Raw genomic sequence first — 24,793 nt, forward strand, 5'->3', positions numbered from 1 at the left:
AAGTCACAAGCTGATTGGACGAACCTTATCCAAAGATGTTCATGAGCATTTGCTAAAGTAAGTTAGTGATCTAAGTTATGTTAACCTTCAGCGAATCCAACTCCTATTAGAAGCGGGCATCGTGGTGGACGTGTTCATGTTTCTTTATCGGAGTCAGGTGTTGTAAACTTTGTGGATTTAAGCTTTCTGAGGATCTATATTTAAACCTAGTGCATGTATGTACATGACTTAAAATGAACGTATATATGTGTATAGATGCAAATGTATATACATGTATATTAGGTATGGATTAACCTGTTTAAAGAGTTAATCTATGACTTCCTTATTAAACATTTAAATGTTAAAATTAAAAAGAGTAGATTTACTTATAAAAAATGATAAAATTAATCCACAATAAATTGAAGAGCGGATGTTGTGACCACGTATAAAAATATAAAAAAAATGAATGCTTTTGTTGAGAAGAGGAAGATATTTTTAAGGGGGTGAGTGGTTGTTTGCAGTTTGGGAGGGGAGAGTTAGGATGGGAAGAAAAAGGAGAAATAGAGGAGGAAAGAGTTAGCAAAGTGTGGATATATTGGCTTTTACCAATTGAATCATCGACGTACACATCCTTTCGGTATACCCAGCGGTAATTCTGAAGATGAATAGGCCACGTCACTGTATAAAGATCTCGATTTGAATCCTTCGGTCATTCCATTGGTCAAATCATCTAAAAACATTCCATTCCATCACATTGTTTCTCTTTTTTTTTTCTTTTTAAAATGCTATATATTCCATCGATAATTCAATCGGTATATATAGACTGAATTACCAACAAAATCTATGTTGTTGATAATTATTACTGATAGCAAATGTCTGTCAGTATAAACCAATAAAATTAGAGATGAAATTATATCCTTTAGTAAAAATTATCGACAAAAAAATTCCATTAGTAATTTCATTAGTTTTCGTCAATTTTCTGGTAGTGTCTATTATTTAAGATATTTTATGTTCGTATATTGTCCTGATTACTAGCTTGGTAACATGACATCTTAACCTAATGCAATATAGGTAAGAGAGTAACTAATTTATACCCTATGCATAAAGTGAGTTCTAACATGAGCAAAAGTTTAAGAAAGCATTAGTAGACATAAATTACACTTGTCGTCTAAATTTTCCTATTTGATCCTAAAAGGGTATAAGCTTGGGTCCAAAGGTTTAGTTGGTTTTTTACATGAAGAGTATGAAAACTAAAAAATACTATGCATTCACATTTAATCCAATAGGCTTAAAATAAATGCAATAAATAAAATAAAATAACATAAATAAATACTCAAAGGTTGTAAAAGATAAAACACTTGCATATAGGTTTAACCTTAATTCTTAGTAGAGTTGTCATATTATCACTGCCCAATATTAATATGATCTTTAAAATTAAAAGGGAAATTGTAAAAAAAAAAATGTAATTGCCACTTACATTTTCTAAAGTAAAAGTTTACAAAAAAAACATAACACTAGTCACTAAAAGTTAGACAAGAAGGTTTGTCATGCCAAGGTTTTAGATTTAACTTTAGATTTTATAGGGACCTTTTTTTTTGCTTTAAATGGTTCGATCTTAGAGCATCTTCGATGTAAAAAGCTAAATTGAGGAGCTAAATTAATAAAATAACTTTTTGAATAGTATAAATATAGTTTTTTTATTATATCCATTCCAATGGTAAAAAGCTATTTAGAAAAGTTATTTATATTTTAATATATTTCATATTAGATTTATTTTTATATAATTATATAACTAATTTACATATTTTATATATAATATAATTATGATGTTATTAATTATATAATTAATATGAGTAATTTATAAAAATAATATAAAATTTAATGAAATAATATAAAATTTATAATTTAATGAAGAGTGAGTTTTTCTAAATTTGAGAGAAGAGTGAGGTATAATACAAGATTTAAAAAAAAAAACAAGTTTTTTTCTTACTTTAAAAAAAAAATATTGTTGACCAACGGCTATAAAAACAATCATCGACAACATTAACTTAATTTTGCCTATTCTACTGGAACTTGTAGAAATATCTCTTTTTAAATTAAAAAGTTATTTTGGCTTTTTTGTTACCTTCTCCGTTGGAATGATTTAATAAAGAACTAAAGGTAAAAGTATATGTTTTTGCATTTGATTTTTCATTTGCATCTTTAGTTGGAGATGCACTTCCTACCAATAAAGATTTGGTTTAGAGAATCTTTTTTTTCTCTTAAATTCAACCTTTTTAATGATGAACATCATGAATTAAATACTTACTAAGTGTTGCTCTTCCTTAAATTATTTCCCAAACTTTATAGTTATTATATATACCATTTTCTATATGATATTGTAACTCTATAATATTAGTTATATCTTGAATCAATCTATTAAAAAACATTGTTATGCTTGCCTTCCTATCCTCTACTATATTAACCCAACTCATAGTAATTTTTATTTTTATTAAGGTAATTCTCGATACTTTTAAGCTCTTAATTCAAGCTTTTTAATTTTTAAGATAACTCTGTTACAATACTGATAAAGATAAAAAAAAAAAAATTTATGTTATGGTTACATCTTTTCTAAGTGTCAATATGTTTTTTTTAAGTTTTTTTTATCCATTCAAAATATTATCATTCCCGTATTATAGTATAATAATTAAATTTAATTATTGTGAGTTTTATTTTATTTTTGTTCTGAGCATCTATGTCGATTAAAATCTCATTTAATTTTTTTGTCTCACTCTAAATATGTTTCGGGTTGTTTTCATCTTGGTGCGCTAGAATTTTGATCTTAGTACTTGTATAATTATAATGGTTAGGACTGATTGTAACAGAATTTTTTTAATTATAATGTAATTGTAATTGTACTTGCATGCAAAAACGCAATTGCAAGGTAACGAGATTGAATTGTAACTGTAACCATAATATCGGCAAAATCATTGCCTTTGGGTACGACCCGGAAACACTTAGGGCCCGAGAAAACAGCACTAAGTCGGCGCCCTTTCTATGTCTCAAGTCCGTATCCGCATCTGACAACTCGATCTCTATTTAAATCCTGAACAACTCCTGTATATCTCCTAAGACACCCAGCAGGCGAAAAAACTAGAGGACTGGAGGGAGCTGCCGGAGCTCTGTAATAGTAGATATCTGAGATAACTTATCATCGCCATCCAACAAAAAATTACAATGCTGAGGGTGTCATCCATGTATAGCATGAAGAAATCACGTTTCTGTCGTAAGGTAAGTCAAATCTGCTACCTCGCATAATCTCTATTTCTTCTCAATCTCCTGGCAGGAAGATTTTTTAAGATCCAAAGTCTGTTTTTTTAATTTGTTCCTTTTACTCCGTTCAATAATTTGAGAGCCTGTTAAATTTCTTTGCAAAGAACCACCGAACCGTTTGTGATACACGCACATTGTGTGTGGATATGGATGAATTTATATAAAGCTTCGATTTTTATTTAATTAAATTAAAACGGGTTGGCTGGTAAATTAGCAATTTTAAAAGTTGAGATTCATGGAATAAAGGGGGAAAGGCCGTGTCTATGTATTAACAATGCTGTCAATATTTTTTTTGGCTGGCTATCTCTCGAAGGATTCTCTCTCGGCCTCTATTTATCTTCTATCTTCTAGCAAAAATATATATATTTTGGATAGAAGACTGTTTTTTCCTTTGTTCTGTCCAGCCGAACAACTTGAAACACTGTTGAGTTTGACGAAAAGGTGAACTTGGTATTATGGAATCTGCTAATTGTCTTTTTCAATTGTTTGTTTGTTTTGATAATTAGTCGTCTAGCTCTGAGAAGAGGGATGGGATCTCTGCTCTGCCGGATGAAATTATTATCCACATTCTCTCCTTCTTGACCCCTAAAGACGCAGCGGTAACCAGTTTACTCTCACGGAGATGGAGGAATCTATGGACATTTATACCTAATCTTAACTTTAATGTTAATCACATGGCCCATCCTGATCAGTGGATGAAAAGAAGAGCTTTCGTAAGAATGGTGAGTAATGTATTGTCTTTACACGGTGGCCAAAATATAAACAAGTTTTGGATTTGTTATGAGCTGGACTGCAGGTCTGGTCGCTATATTGATAAATGGATTTCTTTCGCAATCGAAAGAAAGGTTGAAAACCTTATTCTGGACTTGACAGAAGAACAGGATATTGACGTGGATCCCGAGATGTACACATTCCCGTGTTTCTTCTTTTCTGATGAAAAAGCCTTGTCCTCTATCAAATACTTGCGTATAGCAGGATGTATATTACATCTTCCTCCCTATTTCAACAATTTGACGTCTCTGGTAGAGCTTTCTTTAACGCATGTAATGGTCACTGAAAATGAGCTTAACAAGTTATTATCTAGCTGCTTGCTTCTTGAAAGATTCTCTGTTGGCAATGTCCCCAAGTTGGTTAATTTAAAAGTTTCTGGCCCCTCCCTTCGGCTGAGGTACTTGAAAGTATCTGATTGCGGTTCTTTGGATAACATTGAGATAGAGGCAGCAAACCTTGTCTCCTTCATATATAGGGGCCGAAAGGTTAACTTTTCACTCAATTGTGTACCTCAACTTGAAGATGCTATCATGGACATATACGATTCAACTTTCGATTACGTTGCTAATATCTGCGACCATCTTGCGTTCAATGCCCCTCAGCTAAAAAGTCTTGGGATCAGGATTGTCCCTTTAGAGGTATATGAAAGTTGATTGTTGGCCTTTTTTCCCCCTTTGTTATGTGTTTAATCTACTTATTATAACATATTCCTTTCCATTCTACAGGTCAACACAAGTTTAACTGTCTTCCCCAGACTTGTTAATCTTAAGGTATTGACCCTTTTAGTTCATGAATACTATGATACCGCCTTGTGGTATCTTCTGAGAGCGTCACCTTTCTTGCAACTGCTCCAGGTGAAAGTAAGTTCTAGATTCTGCTCGAAGTTGTTTGAGTTCTGGAATTTATTGCCCTAGTATCTTATTCTCATAGGCTACATATATCAGCAACTTTATAGCTTCTGCATATGCAAAATGCATAATGGCTTCTTGGTTGAGTTGCTTAATTGGATGTCTAAACAAAACGAATATGCGACCATGTCTGGGGCATCTCATGCCCAATAGAAATGTTTCGGTACTTTCAACTGTGACATATGTTTGGTCTTTGGAGGATCAAAGCAGCATTTTGATTATTAGTTGTCATTTAGTTAAATTCTTGCTGCAACTCTTAATTGGTCTTTAAAAACGTACTAGTGGTTTTTGACATTCCTCTACTACCGGTTCCTCGACTTTGCAGTCTATAAACATTGGAGACCTTAACCTATGAGACTGGTAAAAACAGATGGGTTGTGATGATGGTAGGGCATTCAACACGTCTATAATCAATTTTTTTTAAGTTCTTTTTATGTAAGATAAAGGATAAAAAAATGAAAATCTGAAAATACCCTAACCAGTGCACATTGATTGTGTCACCTTTAATGACTAAGCATCCAGAGAGTGCGTGTTGCGTACTTGCACTGTCTCAAACATACCCTTGCTATCAGCTGTTTAGCAAGGTACTTGAATGTTCCTCCTTGTTCTTGCAGTTTTTATGGCGACTCAAATCTCCATCTAGGACTGGAGGATGCAAAAATATATTTTCTGGATATGGAACTGCATTTACCCATGAATTTCTGAAGGAGGTTCATATGCTTGGTTTCCGAAGCCGCTTAGACGATATTGAGTTTGCAAGATATCTGCTTAAAAATGCCACTGCGCTTAATATACTTGTAATCGATCCATTCATCCGGTATCTCGATGGTTGGGTTGAGAAAGAAAATAAAGCAACGCGGAAAGCAAGAGATGCGGCAAGGCGGCTCCTAAAAGAGGCTCCTGCAAATGTCCATCTATTAATCCTCTGATCTCCAAGGACGATTCCAGACTTTGGTGCCTGGGAGGGGGGACTTTGGCCCACATTCAGATTCTTCCGTGCTGATCTCCCCGGGTTCTAGAGTGTTTCTATTGTCTTGCTATATGCTAAGTCCACTGTTTATATGTGGCATAGTTTTCATAAAACTAGTTGTTGACGCTGACATTAGCGGGAAACATGACCGTACGTATGCACTCCGCTTGTTTATTAATATTTTATTTCTGGCTCTTCTTCGTAGTTTGTTGATTCTTCTGTTAACAGACGTGTGATTTATGGGACTCCGGACATGGCACGGTGCGAGAATGATGGGTTTGATATTTGTTGTCTTTGTTTCTGTTCGTTGCTAGTTCTTTTTTCCCCCTTGATTAATTAATTATTAAACAATTTGGTTTTATTTGAATAAAATGACAAAAAAAAGAGAGTCAATAATAACAAAACGATAAGAAGAGTGGCAATGATCTTGACGAGTGAAAAACTATATTATTTAATTTTCAACTAACTAAATATAAAAAATAAAATAAAAAATTATGAATTAAAAGATTAGTGTTAAATTTGCATTGAAAAATAAAATAAGCTAGAAAAAAGATGTAAACTTCAATTAACTCAATTAATTTTTTAAACTCATAATCAAGGTTTTTAAATAAAAAAAAATAAGCATGAAAAAACTATAAAGTTAAATTTTAAAATAATAAAATACTAGAGAACAAAATCAGATAAACAAAATAAACCACACAAAAAGATTCAGAATAAAAAAAGTAATAAAAATAAAGATTACAATTGAAATAAAAAATAAATTATAGGACAACAACAATTTTTTGATTTGAGAGTTAAATTGAAAAGAATAATAACATTAACAAAATGGTTAAAAATTATCTAAAGAACTAGAACCAAGTTGGAAAATCTAATATACCAAAAATTTGGATCAAAGAATAGAACTAAAACCCAATAAAATTTCTATGAAAAGGCTAAGGAATAAAACAAACAATAAAAAGAATAAGGATAAAAATAAAAAAAATATTACAAACAAAGTGAAAAAAAGATATGGACTTACATTAACTTTCCAAACCTATAGTCAAGGTATGAAATTAAGATAACCTGATATATCAATATTATAAAACCCAATACAATCTAGTGGTTGGACCAATGGTCTAGGTGATACAAGGCTTAGGTTGAATCGAGTTTCAATAAAAATAGAGAAAGAATTGACCTGATATGATATGGTAAAAAAATCAAGTTGACCTGTAACTCATTTGGCCTTAAAAAAACATAGTCAAAATCTAATGACATTATTTTTCTTTAAACTTTTTTTTTGAAAATGATATTATTTCTACATGTTTATAAAATAAAAAAATAGGGTGACTTGGGTCAACCGGTGACTTTGGTCAATGCATGACTTAGGTTAACTTGGCCTAACTCAGTTGATTTGTGCCATGAACTAGCCCTAGGTCAACTCTTTAGCAAGGTTTGAAAACTATGAGATAAATAACTTTAAAACTATGTGATAAATGATTAATACTTAAAAATATATTTTTATCAAGGTTTTATGTTATCATTTTGCACTTGAAGCATCAATAACTCCTAAACTAAAACATGTTTTATAATAACAAGTCTGATACCATAAGATACATCTAATTTACTCTAAATATTCATCCGAAATACAGGTCAATCATATAAATAAAAAGATTGATTGATGAGTTGAAGTATTGAAAATGAAAGGACAAAGAGAGGGTCAAACTTAGAAAAAAGATATTGATGCAACCCAAATTGAAACATTGTTTGATAATTGGGTCATATATAAAGATATAGATATCAGATTTAGGTCTGCTTTATATGAATGGAAAGCCAAGACATGGGCCTAAAACTTTCATGAAAGGCAAAACTCAATTCTACTATTTGGAAGTCCAAATCTTAACAACAAAGTAAAAGTTTGAATCTATCTTGCAGCTCAGATACTACTCAATGTTCAACCCATCTCTCAAGTTCTAGAAGTCCAAATGACCTCAATGTTTTTTCATGGAAAGCTAGACAATTTCTTAGAATTTTCATAAGTAAGGCTGGTTCAAATTCTAACATTATCAATAATATTTTTGGCAGACAAGAAGATAAGAATTGTCACAAAGTCAAAAGTTAGTCACCCACTCAACAATTAGTCATCAAATCAATAGTTTCTAATTTTGGCCTATAAAAGGAGATATTTTTCATACATTCAAGCATCTTGATTTTTAGATCAAGATCATGCTCTTACTTTCTCTCTTTGTATTTTTGTAATGTTTAAGTTTTGCTTTCATTAATATCTTGTTTATACCTTTCATTTCCTTTCCTTTACTTAGCTAACTTTTTTCTTATTTATGTTTTTATCCTGTTTACTTATGTTTCTCTCTTTCATTATGTTTAGCTAAGTTTATTATGTCAAGGTGAAAAGGTTACACTAATGGTGTAAGAATAAATATAATGTAAACTCAACATGGACTTCAATATTTGATACTAACATGTTTTGTATTTATTATCTTATTCACTTTTAATACTTTGCTTATTAAATGGCTAATATAGATTTATATTGTATAACACTTGGTACAATAAATACTTGGCACTTTTATAGCCCAACCGTATGGTATAACTGACACTTGTGGTATGAAAAGAACTTGATTTGTTGTCAACATAAGTTATAATCATGAATACCTGACAACATTTACCAGTATTAGCATTATTCAAATAAAATAACTAATGTAATCATGTTAACCATTTATAATCCAATTGGAACCTCCTTTGTGTGTGGTTTCCAGTTGAATAATAAGAGTTTATACTATACTTATTTAAAATATCATTAGTGGATCCTCTAACCTTGACATTTGTTTTTATCATTGTTTGATCTTCACATTGATATTCCATATCAAAGTTCTCATCGACTGTTTCTTTTTCTTCTTTATTATTATTATTACTGCTGCTGCTACTATTGTTATTGTTATTATTATTGTTGTTGTTGTTGTTATTGTTGTAATATTATTATTGTTTATAATTTATACAATTAAACTTCCTATAGTTCGACCCCTGTATTGCCGGGTTATATTACTTTAACACTCCTGCACTTGGAAGAAGACATCAATCTTTTGGTTGTGTCAAGTTTTTGGCATTGTTGCTAGAGAGGTATATTATTGTATAAATTATAATTTTTATTTTATTTTCACTTTTCACTTTTCTTATATTTATCTTTATTTGTTTTGTTTTGTTTTGTTTCTTTTTCTTTCTTTCTTTTCTTTCTTTTATTCTCTTCCTACACGTACATGAGAGTTTGATCACGTACATTAAGTGATAAACTTTGTAGGGTATTCTCATTATTTTTAAAAAATATGGTCAAAAAAGATAACCAGTCGCTTCATAATAAGAATAACCGTTTTAGAACCTTAGAGATCATATGAATCCCACAAGAACAAGTGTATCTTCATGCATAGTTTTCCCTACTGATGCATCTCATTTCAATTTTGAGTTATGCATTGTTCAACTTTTACCTTCTTTTCATGACTTAGATTTAGACAATCCATACTTACATTTAAAGGAATTTAAGGAGGTCTGTAACACCTATAATAACTCAAATTGTAGCATGAATATCATCATATTAAAGCTTTTTCCTTTTTCATTAAAAGATAAAGTTAAAATATGGCTATAAATTTTGAGATTAGGATCTATTCATGTTTGGGATGAAATGCAATAACAATTTTTAAAGAAGTTTTTTTCTTCTCACAAAACAAACTCTTTCAAAAGAAAAATCACCACTTTCACTAAAAAACCAAGAGAAATATTTTACCAACTTTGGAATAGATATCAAGACTTACTTCATATTTGCTCTCATTATAATTTGAAATAAGAGATTAGTTTCATATTTTTATGAAGGGTTAAAACCTAAAGATAGACAAATAGTGAAATTGATGAGCAATAGAACTTTTGAAGATAAAGTTCCTCATAAAGCAATGGAGTACCTGGATTTGCTAGATGAAAATGCTCAAAATTAGGACACTACAAGCACTTATGAGGCAATAAGTAAAACCCAACTTCATACATCTAATAGAGGTATGTACAACTTTAGGGAAGATCATGACCTCCAAGCCAAGTTTCATCTTTATCTAGAAAAGTCGAGGCACTAGAATTAAAAAAGAGTGGTCAATTAAACTTTGTTAAAGACATTGTGTGTCAAATATATGAAACGAATGAACACTCAACCAATGATTGTCCAACTTTACCTTCTTTTAGGAAATGCCTCCATGAATAAGCCTATATTTTAAACAATTTTCAAAGGCCCAATCATAACATATACTCACAAATATACAACCCTAGTTGGAGAAATCACCTAAATTTCAATTGAAAGAGTGATAGTAATAATGCACAAATTTCACAATCACCATTTCAAGCACACCATAATTTTTAAAATTCTCATGGATATGCACCTCTTTATACTCCACTTCTTAAAAAAAATATTGAGAAAATATTGCATGTATTTATTAAAAAGTGAAAGACAATCAATACTCAGCTTGCTTTATTAGAGAACATTAAATTGAAAGAGCTTCACTTGATCTTGGAGCTAGTGTGAATTTACTTCTATATTCAGTTTTTCAAAGTCTCAATTTAGGAGAGTTAAAACTAACTTCTATTACTCTCTTACTTATTGATAGAACTATAAAAGTACATAAAGGAATAATTGAAGATGTGTTAGTACAAGTTGATAAATTCATTTATCTTATGGATTTTATTATCTTGGATACATAACCTATTGATGCATGTAATTCATTTCTTGTTATTTTAGGACATCCGTTTCTTGTAACTTCTAATTCATTAATTAATTATAGGAATGAACTAATAAAGCTATTATTTAAAAACATGACATTAGATATGAATATTTTCAATATTTACAAGCAACTTGAAAATGATAATAATTTACAAGAAGTAGATCATATTAAAAAATTAGTTTATGATCAACTTGAATCTACTTTAAGTAAAATTGAGTTAGATAAATTTGAAGATTTACAAATGATTTACTCTCAGAAAGAAATCATAGATGAAAAAACACTAAAAATGTTGATGCGTCAATAGTAACAATAGATTCTACATCCAACATCACATTAATTGATTATTATATTCTTAATAAATTTATACTTTCTTTTAGTTGAAAACCTTAGTTTGCTAAAAATATCAATTTTCTTGGTTTAGAATTTTTACCAGCTCACTAGAGTACCAAAAACAAAAGAAAGTTTTTGAGCGATGTGCAAAACTTTTATTGGGATAACCTTTATTCAAATATTATCCTGATCAAATTTTTCAAAGATGCATTTCTGACAATAAGGTGAGTAGTGTCATTAAATTTTATCATTCTGAGGTATAAGGGAGTCATTTCTCATAAAAAAGACGGCTACAACAATCTTACAATATGGATTCTGTTGGCCACCATATTTAAAGACACATAAATGTTCTGTAAAGCTTATAAAAATTATCAAAAGTTAGGATTGATTTCAAAACATAAGGATTCTTTAGATAATCTTCTATTAACTTTTGAAATGTATCCTAATGAAGATATACATTATACATTTCATGACTTATGACCCCATTTCTATAAAGAATATGTTTGACATAGTCCTGAAAATTTGACTAAAAAAACCTTATTTGCTATTTTTTAAGAAACTGAATGGGAAGCATATTCACGACCTATATAAGGTGTTTAAGTTGTTCTTGGACATAAAATCAAGAAAAGATATGAGCCACAATCATAACTATCTGTATATACACATGTTTTTTCAAAAAGAGAGAAAGACTCGAACTAGCCTATATATAGGTGGTATGATTGCATTTTTAAGTTCTCATCTATAAAATTTTCTCTTCCTTCCATTAATTTTTATTCAACCTATACTCAACAGATATAGAAGTATGTAGAAATGACAGGTTTCTCAAGTCATCACATAAAAAATATTTATATTTTTAATGGATCTAGTCTTCGAAAGGAAATAGATTTTTTAAAATCAGTAAATCATCTTGGTCAACTACTAGCTAAAAGAAAGATTAATTTAGTGTATGGGGGAGGCAGTCTTGGGTTAATGGGAGGAGTATCAATCGCTGTATTTTTAGAGATAGTCAAGTTTTAAGGGTTGTCCTCGAAACTTTAGTCCAAGAGGAGATCATTGGAAAAATAATTAGAGAGGAGCTACATGTCTCCATAATATCTAATCAAATAAATGCAACGTCCAAACACATTAATGTCTTCATTGCCTTACAAGGTGGTTTGGACACATTAGAAGAGATTTTTCATATTTACTCTTAGGTCCAATTGCACATTCACCATAAACCCATAAGTCTGTTAAATATTAATGGTTTTTATGATAAATTATTGTTTTTTCTTAATCATGTTGTGAAATAGGAATTTCTAACATCTTCGGCATAACAAATCATAATCTATGCTGCTAGTGCTGAACAATTAATTAACCAACTACAATATTTCACTCGTGTAATTGATCCCTCCATGAGTCGTATCAATTGGTCAACTAAGAAAAGTTGTAAAAAGCTTATATTAGATTTGAGTATTCATTTATAAATCCTTATGTCTTTTGGTTTTCTTAATAGTATATTATTTTATTTTGTTATTTCTTATATTTATTTAAATATATTTCAGGTTTGTTAGTGTTCAATGTTTCAAGTGATGTCTTTTATACTTTATTTTTATACCTTAGAACATTAAAAATAATGTCTCGTTTTGGCTGGGGGAAAAGGGTAGTGGTTGATATTAAAAAAAACTAACTATGTTTTCTATTTTATAAATCATTTGCAAAACTGTTGTTACTAAGATGACAGAATAAAGAGAAATTTTATTGACTTTTGAGACATATCTTGATAAATAGTTTTCAATAGTTATTTGCAATATTCATAATAAGGTCTATCAAGATACTTCTTAAAATATTTAGGTTTACAAACTCTTGCATTGTTATCACTTAATTCTACTCATATACTCATTTAACAAGTATTCTTAAACCTTCATTTTCACACACACATTTAAATATATGATTGTGGGTTGCATATTGGATTATTATATTATTTATATTCTATTGTTAGAGGTAATAACTAAGGGAAAGGGATAGTATATAAATTACAAAAAAAACAAAAAGAAAACAAAATAATAATGATAATAAAAACATAGATAAGTTTGGTTTTGTAACCTCCTTAACCTAAACAATTAAGCCTGAAGTGGTGTTTTAACACCTAATATCCTAACGTCAACTGACTTAAGAGTTATTGGCTCAATGCTTGTTATATGGGTCGAGGAGAAAGCTGAGATAATTTCATAGAACTTTCATGAGTAAGGTTGGTTGAAATTCTAACCTTATCAATTACCTTTTTGGTAGACAAGAAGATAAGAATTGTCACAAAGTCAAAAGTTGGCTACCAATTCAACAATCAATCATTAAATCAATAGTTTTTAATTTTGACCTATAAAAGAAGATATTTTTCATGTATTTAGGCATCTTGGTTTTCATATCAAGATTATGCTCTTGCCTTTTCTCTTTGTATTTTTATAATGCTTCAGTCTTGCTTTCATTAATATCTTGTTTATGTCTTTTATTTCATTTCCTTTACTTAACTAACTTTTATCTTATTTATTTTCTTATCTTGTTTATTTATGTTTCTCTCTTTCATTATGTTTAGCTAAATTTATTATAAAAAGATCAAAAGGTTACACTAGTGGTGTAAATTCAACATAGACTTTAATGTTTGATACTAACATATTTTATATTTGTTATCTTGTTCACTCTTAATACTTTGCTTGTTAAATAGTTAAACTAGATTTATATTATAGAACACTTGGTACAATAAATATTTAGCACTTTCATAGCGCAACCATATAGTATAACCGACACTTGTTCCATGTAAGGAACATAATTTGTTGTTAATATAAGTTATAATCATGAATACCTGACAATATTTACAAGTATTAGCATTATTCCAATAAGATAATTAATATAATCATGTTAACCATTTATAATCCAATTGGAATCTCCTTTATGTATGGTTTCTAATTGAGCAATAAAAAGAATTTATACTATACTTGTTTAAAATAACATTAATGGATCCTTTAACCTTGACATTTGTTTTTATGGTTTAATCTTCATATGATTCTTACATCTCAATGTCTTGTTTAACTTATTATTATTATTATTATTATTATTATTATTATTATTATACAATTAATCTTCTTGTGGTTTGATCCCAGTCTTACTTAGTTATTTATTACTTAGATACTCCAACATTTAGAAGAAGACATTAATCTTTTCATCAAGTCAATCACTTAAAGACAAAGAATAAATAATATCTTCACAAAAAAGAAAAAAAATATATAGATATTTCTCTAGTTTGCTATCTTGTTTGTAGTGGTGATAAGGAAAAATTACAAGTTGAGTTTTCACATGAATCAATTATTTTGGTTGTATGATAAATATGATTGAATTTGAAATTTTGTATGGATATTTGATTTAGAGAATGTGAGTATGTTTATTTTTTTTTATTCATTATTGTGTATACACTAAGTTGAAAATACAAATGTTTGCATGATAGGTCCTTCAAGTGTGATGAGTCAAACCAAATTATAGTTAATATTATTCTTTTTATTTCAAAGATTTTATGTTTTGTTTTGCTAAAGGAATAGCAAAATCTAAGTTGGGGGGGTGTGATTGTGAATCAAAAGTGTCATTAAATCTCTTATTTTACATATGTATATATTGTTTTTATTTGGATTTTTTATAATAATTAATGTGCTTTTTAGTAATGAACGTTTTTTAAATGTTTTAATAGATTTTTGGAGCTTAAATGAATTATTTCAGAAAATTTAACGTTGGAACTCAGAAAAAAGATTTGAAGAGAAATTTAGTTAAAGATTAAAGCAAATCTTGATTCAAACAAGTGCTTTAAATTTGCTCCAAAAATCAATTCTATTCTAATCCTAAAAAAGATTATCATATGATCTATTTCAAACTCAAACTTGATTTTTGTTGTGTGCAAACTTCAACCATCAAACACTTAAGGTTTCAATATTAATCTTAACCCAAATAATATGTATATTTTTATCCTTATATGATGCTTAAATTCAGCCCCAAATCAGCCTTTAAATCAGCCCAAACACAATTTATTATCTTATATGTCCACACAACAAATAACATTTGATTTATTTTGGGTAATTCATTGATCAAAGAGGGCAAGCACATGTATGGAAAGCTGGAAAGGATATTATTATATTAGTTTAGGTCAAAAAGAAGAAAGAGACAACTCATAAAGGAAGAAGAAAAACGTGCATTAAAGTGGTTTCCAAGCTGGCCTAATTTGATTTTTTGAAACACTGTTTGATGTTATGCCCGTAACTTTTGATACAGATGTCAAAATGAGTTGTTCTTTACTGAATTGGAAAGCTAACAAAATTGCCTATAAATATATCTGCATAACCATCTCTAAAAAAGGCTTTTAAAATGATTGAATTACTGTCCAAAGTTAGTATCATATTTGTGTTAGAATTTTTACTGAAATTATATTGTGTTCTTCTTTATAGATTTCAGTTTTTTAATTTGTAAAACTTATTATTTTAGTTTGATTCAAGTTATTTCATATTTATTAAAGTGTTTTATATATAATCATAGTTGACTAATCTTTTTCTTGGATCCAAATTGAGGATAATGGTGGTTGTGGTGAGTTCTTTAGGATATCAATTAACTTTGTAAATTTAACCATTAATTGACCTTAAACTTTGATTTTCTTACAATTTTATCCTTGATTTCAATCAATTAACTTTGTAAAAATTAAATTTAACCCTTTAAAATTTCAATCTTCTCAATTAAGTCCAAATTGGGCTTTTAAATTTTATTTATCTGCAATTAATTCCCTAATAAAATTAATTGGACCTATTAAAAGTATAATTAAGTTCTTGCACCTAATTAAATCTTTTAATTTTTGTCATAATTAAATTAAATTGGCCTACTAAAAATCTAATTATGTTTCTGGACTTAAAGTTTATACAAATTTGTCCATTAATTAATTAATCTAACTTTGAATCTACATTATCTTTTTAATATTAGGTATGATGGGACATAATTAGGCTTTCAATTTTATCCAAAACTCTAGCTTAATTTTTCTATATATATTTAAAACCTTCCTCGGTCAGATTTTACTAAATTGCTAGTCTTTTTATTATTATTGCTTTTTATTTTTTATTTTTATAAGGAAAAATGATAAATTTGACAGGAAGAACCTAAAAATGGGTTGTGAAAATAAAAATGTAATTTTTATTTCTTTATAAAATATATATAAAAATTTCTAGAATTTGATCGTATGCTCGTGAATAAAAGCATGTTTTTTAATAAGAAATTTTTATTAAATTTTGAAGAAAAGTAGTGTAAGTTTATAGCTCAAATATTTAAAAAAATGGTTGGAAAACATGTTGAATACCCACAACTAATTATAAAATGATCTCTAGAAGTTTTTATAATTTTTTAAAATCATTTTGGGTTTGTTTGGCAAAACAAAACAAAAATTATTAAAGAAAACTTTTAAAAATTTATTAGAATATATTTTTCAAACATGCTCTAGAAAACTAAAAAATACATTTTTTTTTTCTTTGTAAGATATTGCACAACCAAACACTGCCTCAGGCTAAGAATGGGTTCCTCCCAACCATGTGAATTGTGCCTCCTAAACCCGGCCCGTGGACTCATAACTCAGCCTAGAATGGAAGAATAGCCCTAATGAATGATTGTGTTCAAATGAGAGGCCTGACCTCCTTTTATTCTTACACCAACCTGGCCCAAAAACACCTTTGCCAAATTAAAATGACCAGCAACAGAGGCATTTTGCCCACGAACTTCACCCGCAACATGCCTTCATTCTTATACTAGCAACATTCCTAGTTTCATACAGGAGCTAGGACTAATCGTTAAAAAAAAAAAAAAAAAGTACGCCCTAACAAAGTCGATTCCCTTCACACCCTCCAAGTGCAGAAACCCTTCCCCCTAGCTCTACGTTGAATCCCATTGTAAACACGAGTTTTCGGTAAAAGTATTCGTACACCACTTGGAGCTTCTTTAAAAGCTTTTTCAAGAGAGTTGATTTCTTTATCGCTGTGAACCAGCACATTGACCTTCTCGTTACCCTTCATATTCACTGCTCTCTGCATGTGATCCATGTGCTCATTTCGTCTCGCCTCCACCTCGTTCTCTTCCACTAAAGCTGCTGTGTATTTCCGGGCACCTCTAATAATACGCCTACACAGCTTTATATGCTGATTCTTCTCCGATTCCGCCAGCATACTCATACTTTGTTGTAATTTGCGAAATCGAAGCTGCCTTCGTGTCTTTCCTGCCTTCTTCTCGCCATCAAGATCCACCAGCTTTGGAAGGTATTTCTGGATTCTGCCTCCCTTTGTTAACCTTTTGCTCCGCTTTGTGCCTGGGATCTCTTGAAGCTCAAGAATCGATTTCTTCTTGATGTTGTAGTCAGATAAGGTCCTTCCATCATCTTCAAGCTGCTTCTCAGAAAATAGCAGCGTTGATTTATCTGGTGAGATCCCCACTTTATCCTGGATTTTGGCCTTGACATTGCCAATGGTGTCCAAGCTATCAACTTCCAGGGCAATGGTCTTTCCAGTCGAAGTCTTCACAAAGATCTGCATGCCACCTGGAAGTCGGAGCACCAAGTGAAGGGCTGACTCCTCCTGAATGTTGTAAGCAGCAAGGGTGCGTTCATCTTCAAGCTGCTTCCCTGAAAAGATGAGTATCTGTTGGCCAGGGGGGATACCTTCCTGATGCTCTATCTTAGCTTTGACACAGTCAATGGTGTCTGAGCTTTCCACCTCAAGGATTATATTCTTGCGAGAGAGAGTTTTCACGAAGATTTGTGTCTGATCAGAACAACAAATAAATAATTTAAGAAACACAAGATCAGAATTTGTGTCTGATTTAAAAAACACAAAATCACAAAATCAGAAAATAAAACCTTTAATAAAATGCAAATGGAATGGTCATAACATAAATAGCACAACAAAACACCAAGAAAAAAAATACTTATAGTAAAATCATTAGAACTTGTTAATAGCTTGGACAAAATTATCATTTAAAAAATACAAGATCACAATTTAACAAGTATATTATAATTCAAGAAATATAAGATCACAATTTAACAAGCATATTATAATTCAAGAAATACAAGATCACATGATCAGGAAATAAAATTTTTGATAAAATATAAATGAAATAGTCATAATATAAACATCACAACAAACACCAAAAAAAAGAACTTATAATAAATTCATTCATTCGACCTTGTTAAGAGCTTGGACAGCTGCAAATCTTAGTCCTGGCTTGTAAGAGCTCGAAAGGAGCTGGAGAGCAGTAACTGCTGGAGTAGATTCAAGGCTTTTGACATTGCTAAGCTTTGTAATTGCTCTGGCAGCCTCAAATATCACCATCTCTACCTTATGGTGCAGGCAGCTCTCAGCTATCATACCTTCCGCCATTGATGAGTTTGATAAATGAATTGAGAGTAGGGAGACTGAAGGGAGAGAAGAGAGAGAGGAGAATATATAGGCCTCTCGAAAATGCACGCAAACGGGGTGCTCCTATCGTGTAGGTAAATGATTAGTAGTGACAGTTGTCACAGTAATTTAGAAAAAAATAAAAAATTCTCTGTAACTGCCCGCCAGAAAAGAGAGATTTAAATCAAGAAAAAAGAAATGTGTTGGGCTGCATTGGACCAACTCGAATTGAAAATGTGGTGCCTCTGTTGAGGGTTTGTGATAGCCTTGAATGGTAACGATGTTCACTGCTCCTCCTGTTGGAAGAGACCAAATGTAGCCAACTCGCCCATATGAAATCAATCTGGTTTTCATAAAAAAATAAAATAAAAATTAATCAGTCAAATGTTTAGGATCATGAATCTTGCAAAAACAGTTTATTCGTGAATTTGTGGATAAATCTTGATAAAAATGACATGCTACCATAATATATATAGTCTTATAATGCACCCAATTTCATACCCTGAAATCTTATTTTGTCTTTATGCTTGTAATTTTAGTTGTAAACTGGCATGATGTCCACTGTGTTGCCGTTGATTATTTTCTAAAATATATATTGTGGGCTTTTTGGAATATAACAGTGACTGCAGTTTAAAATATTTTTTATTTAAAAATATATAATAATAATAATAATATTTTTAATTTGTAAAATTTATTTTTATTAAAATAATTTTTAAAAAATATAAAAAAATAATTATTATTTTTTAATGCCTGCAGTGTCGAATGCACCATTTGAATAGAAGGCCGGGAAAAAAAAGAAGAGATTTGAAAGCATTTAATCAAGAATCGGTTGCAACAAAAGGCAAAATAACTGGGGGTTAAGCAAATGTGAGTACTCGTATTGCATGCCTTTAGTCATTAACAATAGCTTCCAGTGGCTTGCATTTCTTCGGCTTCAAAATATGTTTACCCTTCACTTAATTCTCTCTTCATTAATTTCAGGAACTCCATACACATCATGCTACTGCATGTGTGTAGCAGCCAAACCCCTTGATGTTTTCAACCCTCTCAATCGTTGTTTTTTCACAAGCTTAGATATTGAATACATATACAAAGGTAACCATTGGGGTTCATACTACATAACATGCAAAAACACCACATCTAGTAACATTTAGCCCCATTTATAAACGGCTTGAAACCGTGTTACAATAATTTTTTTTAGCACAAAGAAAGCAACTTTATTTAGCATGATTATAACGACAGTTTTCTAGTTACTTTGTGGATGCATGGGCTATGCAGCTTTTGGGAATTATGCCCTAGGAAATCTTTTGACTGGCTTTGGATTCTACAACCCTTATTGGCTATTAGGCATTGCCAATGTTGCAATCGTCGTTCACCTTGCTGGTGCCTATCAGGTTTGATATTTTTCAAGCAGTAATGACCTTACAAGTCATGAATCTATGACAAGATTAAAGTTTCACGTTGATCTTTCCGTGGTGCACTTGCAGGTCTATTGCCCATCGAGATGCATATCAGAAGAAGATCGGGCGATGGACGAGCCAGTGGCTAGGGCTTCAGATTTTCAGTATGAGTTGCCTCGTGATCACCGTAGCTGCAGCTGTTGGCTCTGTTGCCGGGATTGTGTTGGATCTCTAATCTTACAAGCCATATTTAAATATAGTTACTGAGGTCTGAGAGAGAGAGCTATGAATTGATTATACGCATTTCAAGCAGTGAATTTAGTAAGCAGCCTAGATTCGTCAGTTGTGTCAGCAAGTACATATATTGAACTTCTATGAGTCCAGCAAGGACTGATGTATCTTTCTCAATCTACAAGATAATTGAGACGGAGATTTCATTTTGTCAGCCACCAATTCACCTCTTATTATGTGCAAGTGCTAGGTAAGAAAAGCCTTTGCTGCTGATATCCAGGTAAAAGAAACGAGTAATACACAAAACTCGATCCCTTAAAATCATCCATTAGAGAAGTAAAACGAAATCAACACATACAGATAGAGATTTACATTCCCTGACAAGCTCTTACAAACTCAACAAACTAGCCTTGTGGGATTTCCTCCTTGTTATAAAAAAAAAACAAGTAGAAGATTAGTTGTCTTCAGTCTTCAATTGGTATATTTTTAGCCTTCATTCCAGTGGAATTTGCCCGTGCAGCAGCTTTTACAAGAGTTGTTGGTTTGAAGACACTCTTTGGGTTAAGAGCCTTTCTTATCTTGAAGACAGCCCAGGCAGTACCAATAGCATGACCAGCAGCATCAAACCCTTCATTTGTTGCCTTCCCCGCTTCTTCTCCATATCTGTAAAAGAAAAATCCAATCATAGCATCAAATGAGAAGTCATGTATAAGCATAGAAAGTTAAATGTTCGATTCAGACTATGTATCCTGTCTAAAATCTCATCCAAGACTATCCTGCCACTGCTGGCCAGATACCCAGATCAGGGGAACAAGACCTGCCTCTAAAGCAACCAACAACCTTATAGAAAAATAAAAAATGCACCATAGAGGAACAGAATCACCACAGCTTTTAATTCCAACTCGCCAGCAACATTACACTTGTTTGAATGAAAACAATCAGAATATAGTGCCAGAAGAAAAGAACAATTAAAGCGATGATAAAGTTAATCGTCATAAACGATTATTCAAGCGGAGCATCAATTTTAAGAAATAGATTGAGATATACCGGTGTGAGACAAGTCCAGTTGTCACAATTGACGAGGTTGACATGACATTCTTTCCAGCAACTTCAACAGCATCACACACCTTATCTGCACAAGCACAGAAATGGCACGCGGAGGAAACAGTATTGTGAGTCGGATTACAGTTCTGACAACCTCACAAATCGAGGAAAAACAAACCAAACAATTGCGAACGAATCACTTACTAAATCCATCCAAGGAAGCAAGAACAATTTCTCCTGGCATTAGGCTAAAAAATTTCTTGCCCACTCTAGAGTTCACAATTGGACTCGTAAAGAATCCAGAGACTTTCACAACCCCAGTAAGAATTCCAAGAGCCACTCCCTCCGACATTTTCGTCAACTTCTTAACCCTGCAAACATCCCGCGATAAAATCATGAATCAATACATACTACTTAATATTAATTTACACGAAACAAAGAGGGGAGAGGGGAAACGAACATGTTAAAAATTATTTACATCTTTAAAATTCAGAGGTGAGCACCAATATGCATATCAAAAAGCATTTATGCAACTCCAAAAATCAAAGAGAATGCTGCTTCTGTTATAACCATACAAAGTCCACAGACAGAATGATGAGATCAGCCATAACAATAAAATTTCTTAAAAAAATTAGCAAAACTAGATAGCTTAATGTTTAAAAAATTAGAATTGAAACCCAATAATAAAAAATTAAACCAATAATCAACGGTGAAACCAAACCTTTTGATCCTCCTCAGAGTCCCTGGACTGATATCTGAATCCGAACTCTTGTCAATCCTTATCTTGAAGAACTCATTACCCCACTTCAACCTATCCACAGTCACATCTCCACACCATAAAATTCCCTTGATCAACTGCCCTGACCCCGCCGCAATCAACCTAGCAACACTTGAGCTATAATCCTCCACATTAGGAGCCAACACTGTCCAATACGCGGCAGAACTCTTCTCCGTCAATTCTTTCTTCTTCTCTAACTCATCCGGGGATATCTTCTCCGCTACGCTCCCATCAACTACCTCCCACTTCCCTCCACTCTCCTTCACTTCTTGCACCGAAAACGAGCTATAACATTCCAATATCTTATCTAACTCCTTCAACAAACCCTCTTGTCCTTTCGAAGCAAAAGTAACCCCATAATTCAACAACTCAACTTCTCCCTTATTTAACTCACCCCTATCTGCTTCATTTCCAGGCACCCGAAGAGTGATAAAATAATGTGATCCATCAAGCTTTACTGCTGCCTCATCATTAGCCAGAGGCCACTGAATATCATCACCTACACGAGCAAAAACAGCAACAATAGTGTCACCTTGTTTCAGACTCACTATAAAGAAATCCCCACAAGCCAGTTCCACGCTATGATCTCTCTCAATCAAATGAACTATTGATCCCGAAATCTTGATCAGGACTTCTTCATGGGATTCAGAGTTTGAGCCCAGCGGCGAACCTAAGTCGTTGTTGTTGTCGTCTTCAGGGAAGAGATTCTCTGCCAATTCTTTCATGCCAATAGTAGGATACAAAGAGGATGGAGTAGAAGAAGTGGCAGAAATGGTTTCTGGGTTTGAGAGAATAACTTGTGGGTAAAGAGAGCTGCGCTTTGGAGATGACATTTGGTAAGCAAGTTTGTTTCTTTTTAGGTTTGATGTTTTAGTGTAGACGAGCAGTGAGAGATCTTAGGGGGGATTTAACGGTTCTGTAATCTTCAGATTGAAGGAAATAGAAGCCGTGTCGGCCGGGAGTTTCGAGGAACCTGTAGAGATTCGTGGCTTTCGCTGGTCGTGTGAGTACCGTTTCATGTCACTTGTCAGTTCTTTGGATGATGATGAATTGATACTCTGCTGGACAAGTGCTTGAGTCTTAGGGGATTTGTACCAACTTAAGCTACTGAATTTCATGTCTTGAATGCGATGCATATTCGTGCCAATTGTTGATTAGGTAAGCGTCAAATGTATTGTTGTCAAGCTTTTGTGCTATGAATTTCTTGACATCTAGCAGGGTAGCTGTGCTTGGGTTTAAAATATCTTTTTACTTTAAAATATATTAAAATAATTTTTTTTATATTTTATGTCATTACTTTAAAACTATAAAAAAAACTGGAAGTTTTATTTTAATATCTTTTAAATAAAAAATGTTTAAACAAAAATTCTATCAATATCGTCTTAATTAAATATAAATATTTATTAAAGACCACACATCTATTTTTATTATTAAAAGACAATATTCATAAATATTGAATAGCAATATAGTAGACAGATGGGCCGTCTTACACAATGAGTCTAATTATTTTTTTAATGGAAAAATTCAAGCAATGATAATTTAAAAAAAAAGTAAAAAAATCTGAAATTTGATCATTAATTTAATTAGGTTTAATAATCCCTTTAAATTAAAAAAGCACATTAATAGTATATAAAAAAACAAACATATATAATTAGATAAATATCTTATTTGAATTATCTCACCAATGTTCATATTTTATATCTACCCAGGTTTAGCAATTTAGCATTTATCCTCTGCATTATTATTTTGGATCCAAATTTAAAGATATTGTGAAGATGCATGCATATAATATTGAAGGCATTTTGAGTTATAATATTGCATGCATATAAGATCTTATTGAAAACTAGATTTCACTTTAATTTGTGGTTTCAGGCTTACAGGTTGTTCTATCCACAGGATCCATGTAATTAAGCCCCTCAAATGGAGGTTGGGTAATTTTTATTTTTATTTTTATTTTTTAAAATTAATTTTTAATATTTTTTAACTATTTTGATGCATTAATATCAAAAATATTTTAAAAAAATATTATTTTAATATATTTACTAATAAAAACACTATAAAAATAACTCCTACTAAACTCTCAAATGCCATTTAAATCAAAAGGAATAATTACAATCATATGTTATTTACAAGGATATATACCTGTAACTCTTTATTTTTTATTTTAAAAATAAATTATTTTTTATTTTAAATTATTTTTATATTGATATATTAATATTTAAAATAATTTTAAAAAAATAAATATTATTATACTACCAAACAATTTCACAGAAGAGCACCACCCGCATCTTTAGTCATTGATTTGATCTAAAAACACGTGTACTTTATCTGATCAAGTGCTGCCTAGTTTCTGATTTTTTATGAAGCTTTCATTGTAATTCACAATTGTCGGCATGATTCGGTACTTTTAAAATATACTCTCACCGCGTTACCATACACGCTCGCACTAAAATTTTAATTAAAAAAATAGAAAAGAAAAATTAACTTGCAAGTAAATCTTTCCCCGGACGATATTTATTTTGTTCAGCCTAGGAGCGTCGGCTAAGTTAGTATAAACTATGCCTTTCGAGCTCCAATTAGTTTAAGCCATGGAATATGGCCTCGAATAATTGAGTTTTTTTATTTATTTTAGTAAGTATTTGAATTTAACCTAAGAAACGATACTAAATTATATGTTTAAGGGTATGTTTGTTTCACATAAAATATTTTATAAATGAAATCATAAAATTTTTTTTATATAAAATATTGTATAAGTAAAATATTTTTTAATATTTAACTTAAAAAATATTTTTATATGTAAATATTTTTTAATGATTATGATAATAGAGATGGTAGTAAGATGACAAAGATGATCATGTAAATAAATATGTTTACGTGTAAATATTTTAAATA

At 31.1% G+C, this 24,793-nt stretch overlaps 4 protein-coding genes across 4 annotated transcripts; 2 read left to right on the top strand and 2 right to left on the bottom strand.

The window, feature by feature from the left end:
- Nucleotides 1-3,089: 3,089 nt before the first annotated feature.
- On the top strand, nucleotides 3,090-6,227 carry LOC105109076 (putative F-box protein At3g58860). Its single transcript, XM_011003666.1, has 4 exons — nucleotides 3,090-3,249; nucleotides 3,798-4,700; nucleotides 4,788-4,922; nucleotides 5,585-6,227. The coding sequence occupies exons 1-4, from the start codon at nucleotides 3,196-3,198 to the stop codon at nucleotides 5,897-5,899; spliced, it is 1,407 nt and encodes a 468-aa protein (XP_011001968.1). The 5' UTR covers nucleotides 3,090-3,195; the 3' UTR covers nucleotides 5,900-6,227.
- A 10,623-nt stretch (nucleotides 6,228-16,850) lies between these two features.
- Nucleotides 16,851-18,430, bottom strand: LOC105109103 (uncharacterized). Its single transcript, XM_011003703.1, has 2 exons — nucleotides 18,236-18,430; nucleotides 16,851-17,815 (listed from the first exon to the last, which is right to left on the bottom strand). The coding sequence occupies exons 1-2, from the start codon at nucleotides 18,428-18,430 to the stop codon at nucleotides 16,898-16,900; spliced, it is 1,113 nt and encodes a 370-aa protein (XP_011002005.1). The 3' UTR covers nucleotides 16,851-16,897.
- A 1,177-nt stretch (nucleotides 18,431-19,607) lies between these two features.
- LOC105109078 (amino acid permease 3-like) lies at nucleotides 19,608-20,486 on the top strand. Its single transcript, XM_011003669.1, has 2 exons — nucleotides 19,608-19,842; nucleotides 19,936-20,486. The coding sequence occupies exons 1-2, from the start codon at nucleotides 19,714-19,716 to the stop codon at nucleotides 20,113-20,115; spliced, it is 309 nt and encodes a 102-aa protein (XP_011001971.1). The 5' UTR covers nucleotides 19,608-19,713; the 3' UTR covers nucleotides 20,116-20,486.
- Nucleotides 20,377-23,043, bottom strand: LOC105109077 (uncharacterized). Its single transcript, XM_011003668.1, has 4 exons — nucleotides 21,845-23,043; nucleotides 21,328-21,494; nucleotides 21,127-21,211; nucleotides 20,377-20,742 (listed from the first exon to the last, which is right to left on the bottom strand). Exons 1-4 carry the CDS (start codon nucleotides 22,732-22,734, stop codon nucleotides 20,544-20,546), a joined length of 1,341 nt encoding a protein of 446 aa, XP_011001970.1. The 5' UTR covers nucleotides 22,735-23,043; the 3' UTR covers nucleotides 20,377-20,543.
- Nucleotides 23,044-24,793: the final 1,750 nt, after the last annotated feature.

Source organism: Populus euphratica, unplaced genomic scaffold, assembly GCF_000495115.2.
Source record: "Populus euphratica unplaced genomic scaffold, PopEup_1.0 scaffold589.1, whole genome shotgun sequence".
In the NCBI taxonomy this organism is placed as follows: Eukaryota; Viridiplantae; Streptophyta; class Magnoliopsida; order Malpighiales; family Salicaceae; genus Populus; species Populus euphratica.

What these genes read in the sequence shown, in the direction of transcription:
- LOC105109076 (XM_011003666.1), top strand. Translation starts at nt 3,196, where the DNA reads ATGCTGAGGGTGTCATCCATGTATAGCATGAAGAAATCACGTTTCTGT. An exon ending in AATCACGTTTCTGTCGTAAG is followed by an intron (nt 3,250 to 3,797) that starts GTAAGTCAAATC and finishes TTTGATAATTAG; the next exon opens with TCGTCTAGCTCTGAGAAGAG. An exon ending in TCAGGATTGTCCCTTTAGAG is followed by an intron (nt 4,701 to 4,787) that starts GTATATGAAAGT and finishes TCCATTCTACAG; the next exon opens with GTCAACACAAGTTTAACTGT.
- LOC105109103 (XM_011003703.1), bottom strand. Translation starts at nt 18,430, where the DNA reads ATGGCGGAAGGTATGATAGCTGAGAGCTGCCTGCACCATAAGGTAGAG. An exon ending in CTGTCCAAGCTCTTAACAAG is followed by an intron (nt 17,816 to 18,235) that starts GTCGAATGAATG and finishes TGTTCTGATCAG; the next exon opens with ACACAAATCTTCGTGAAAAC.
- LOC105109078 (XM_011003669.1), top strand. Translation starts at nt 19,714, where the DNA reads ATGGGCTATGCAGCTTTTGGGAATTATGCCCTAGGAAATCTTTTGACT. An exon ending in ACCTTGCTGGTGCCTATCAG is followed by an intron (nt 19,843 to 19,935) that starts GTTTGATATTTT and finishes GTGCACTTGCAG; the next exon opens with GTCTATTGCCCATCGAGATG.
- LOC105109077 (XM_011003668.1), bottom strand. Translation starts at nt 22,734, where the DNA reads ATGTCATCTCCAAAGCGCAGCTCTCTTTACCCACAAGTTATTCTCTCA. An exon ending in TGCTTCCTTGGATGGATTTA is followed by an intron (nt 21,212 to 21,327) that starts GTAAGTGATTCG and finishes GTGCTTGTGCAG; the next exon opens with ATAAGGTGTGTGATGCTGTT. An exon ending in ACTGGACTTGTCTCACACCG is followed by an intron (nt 20,743 to 21,126) that starts GTATATCTCAAT and finishes TTTCTTTTACAG; the next exon opens with ATATGGAGAAGAAGCGGGGA.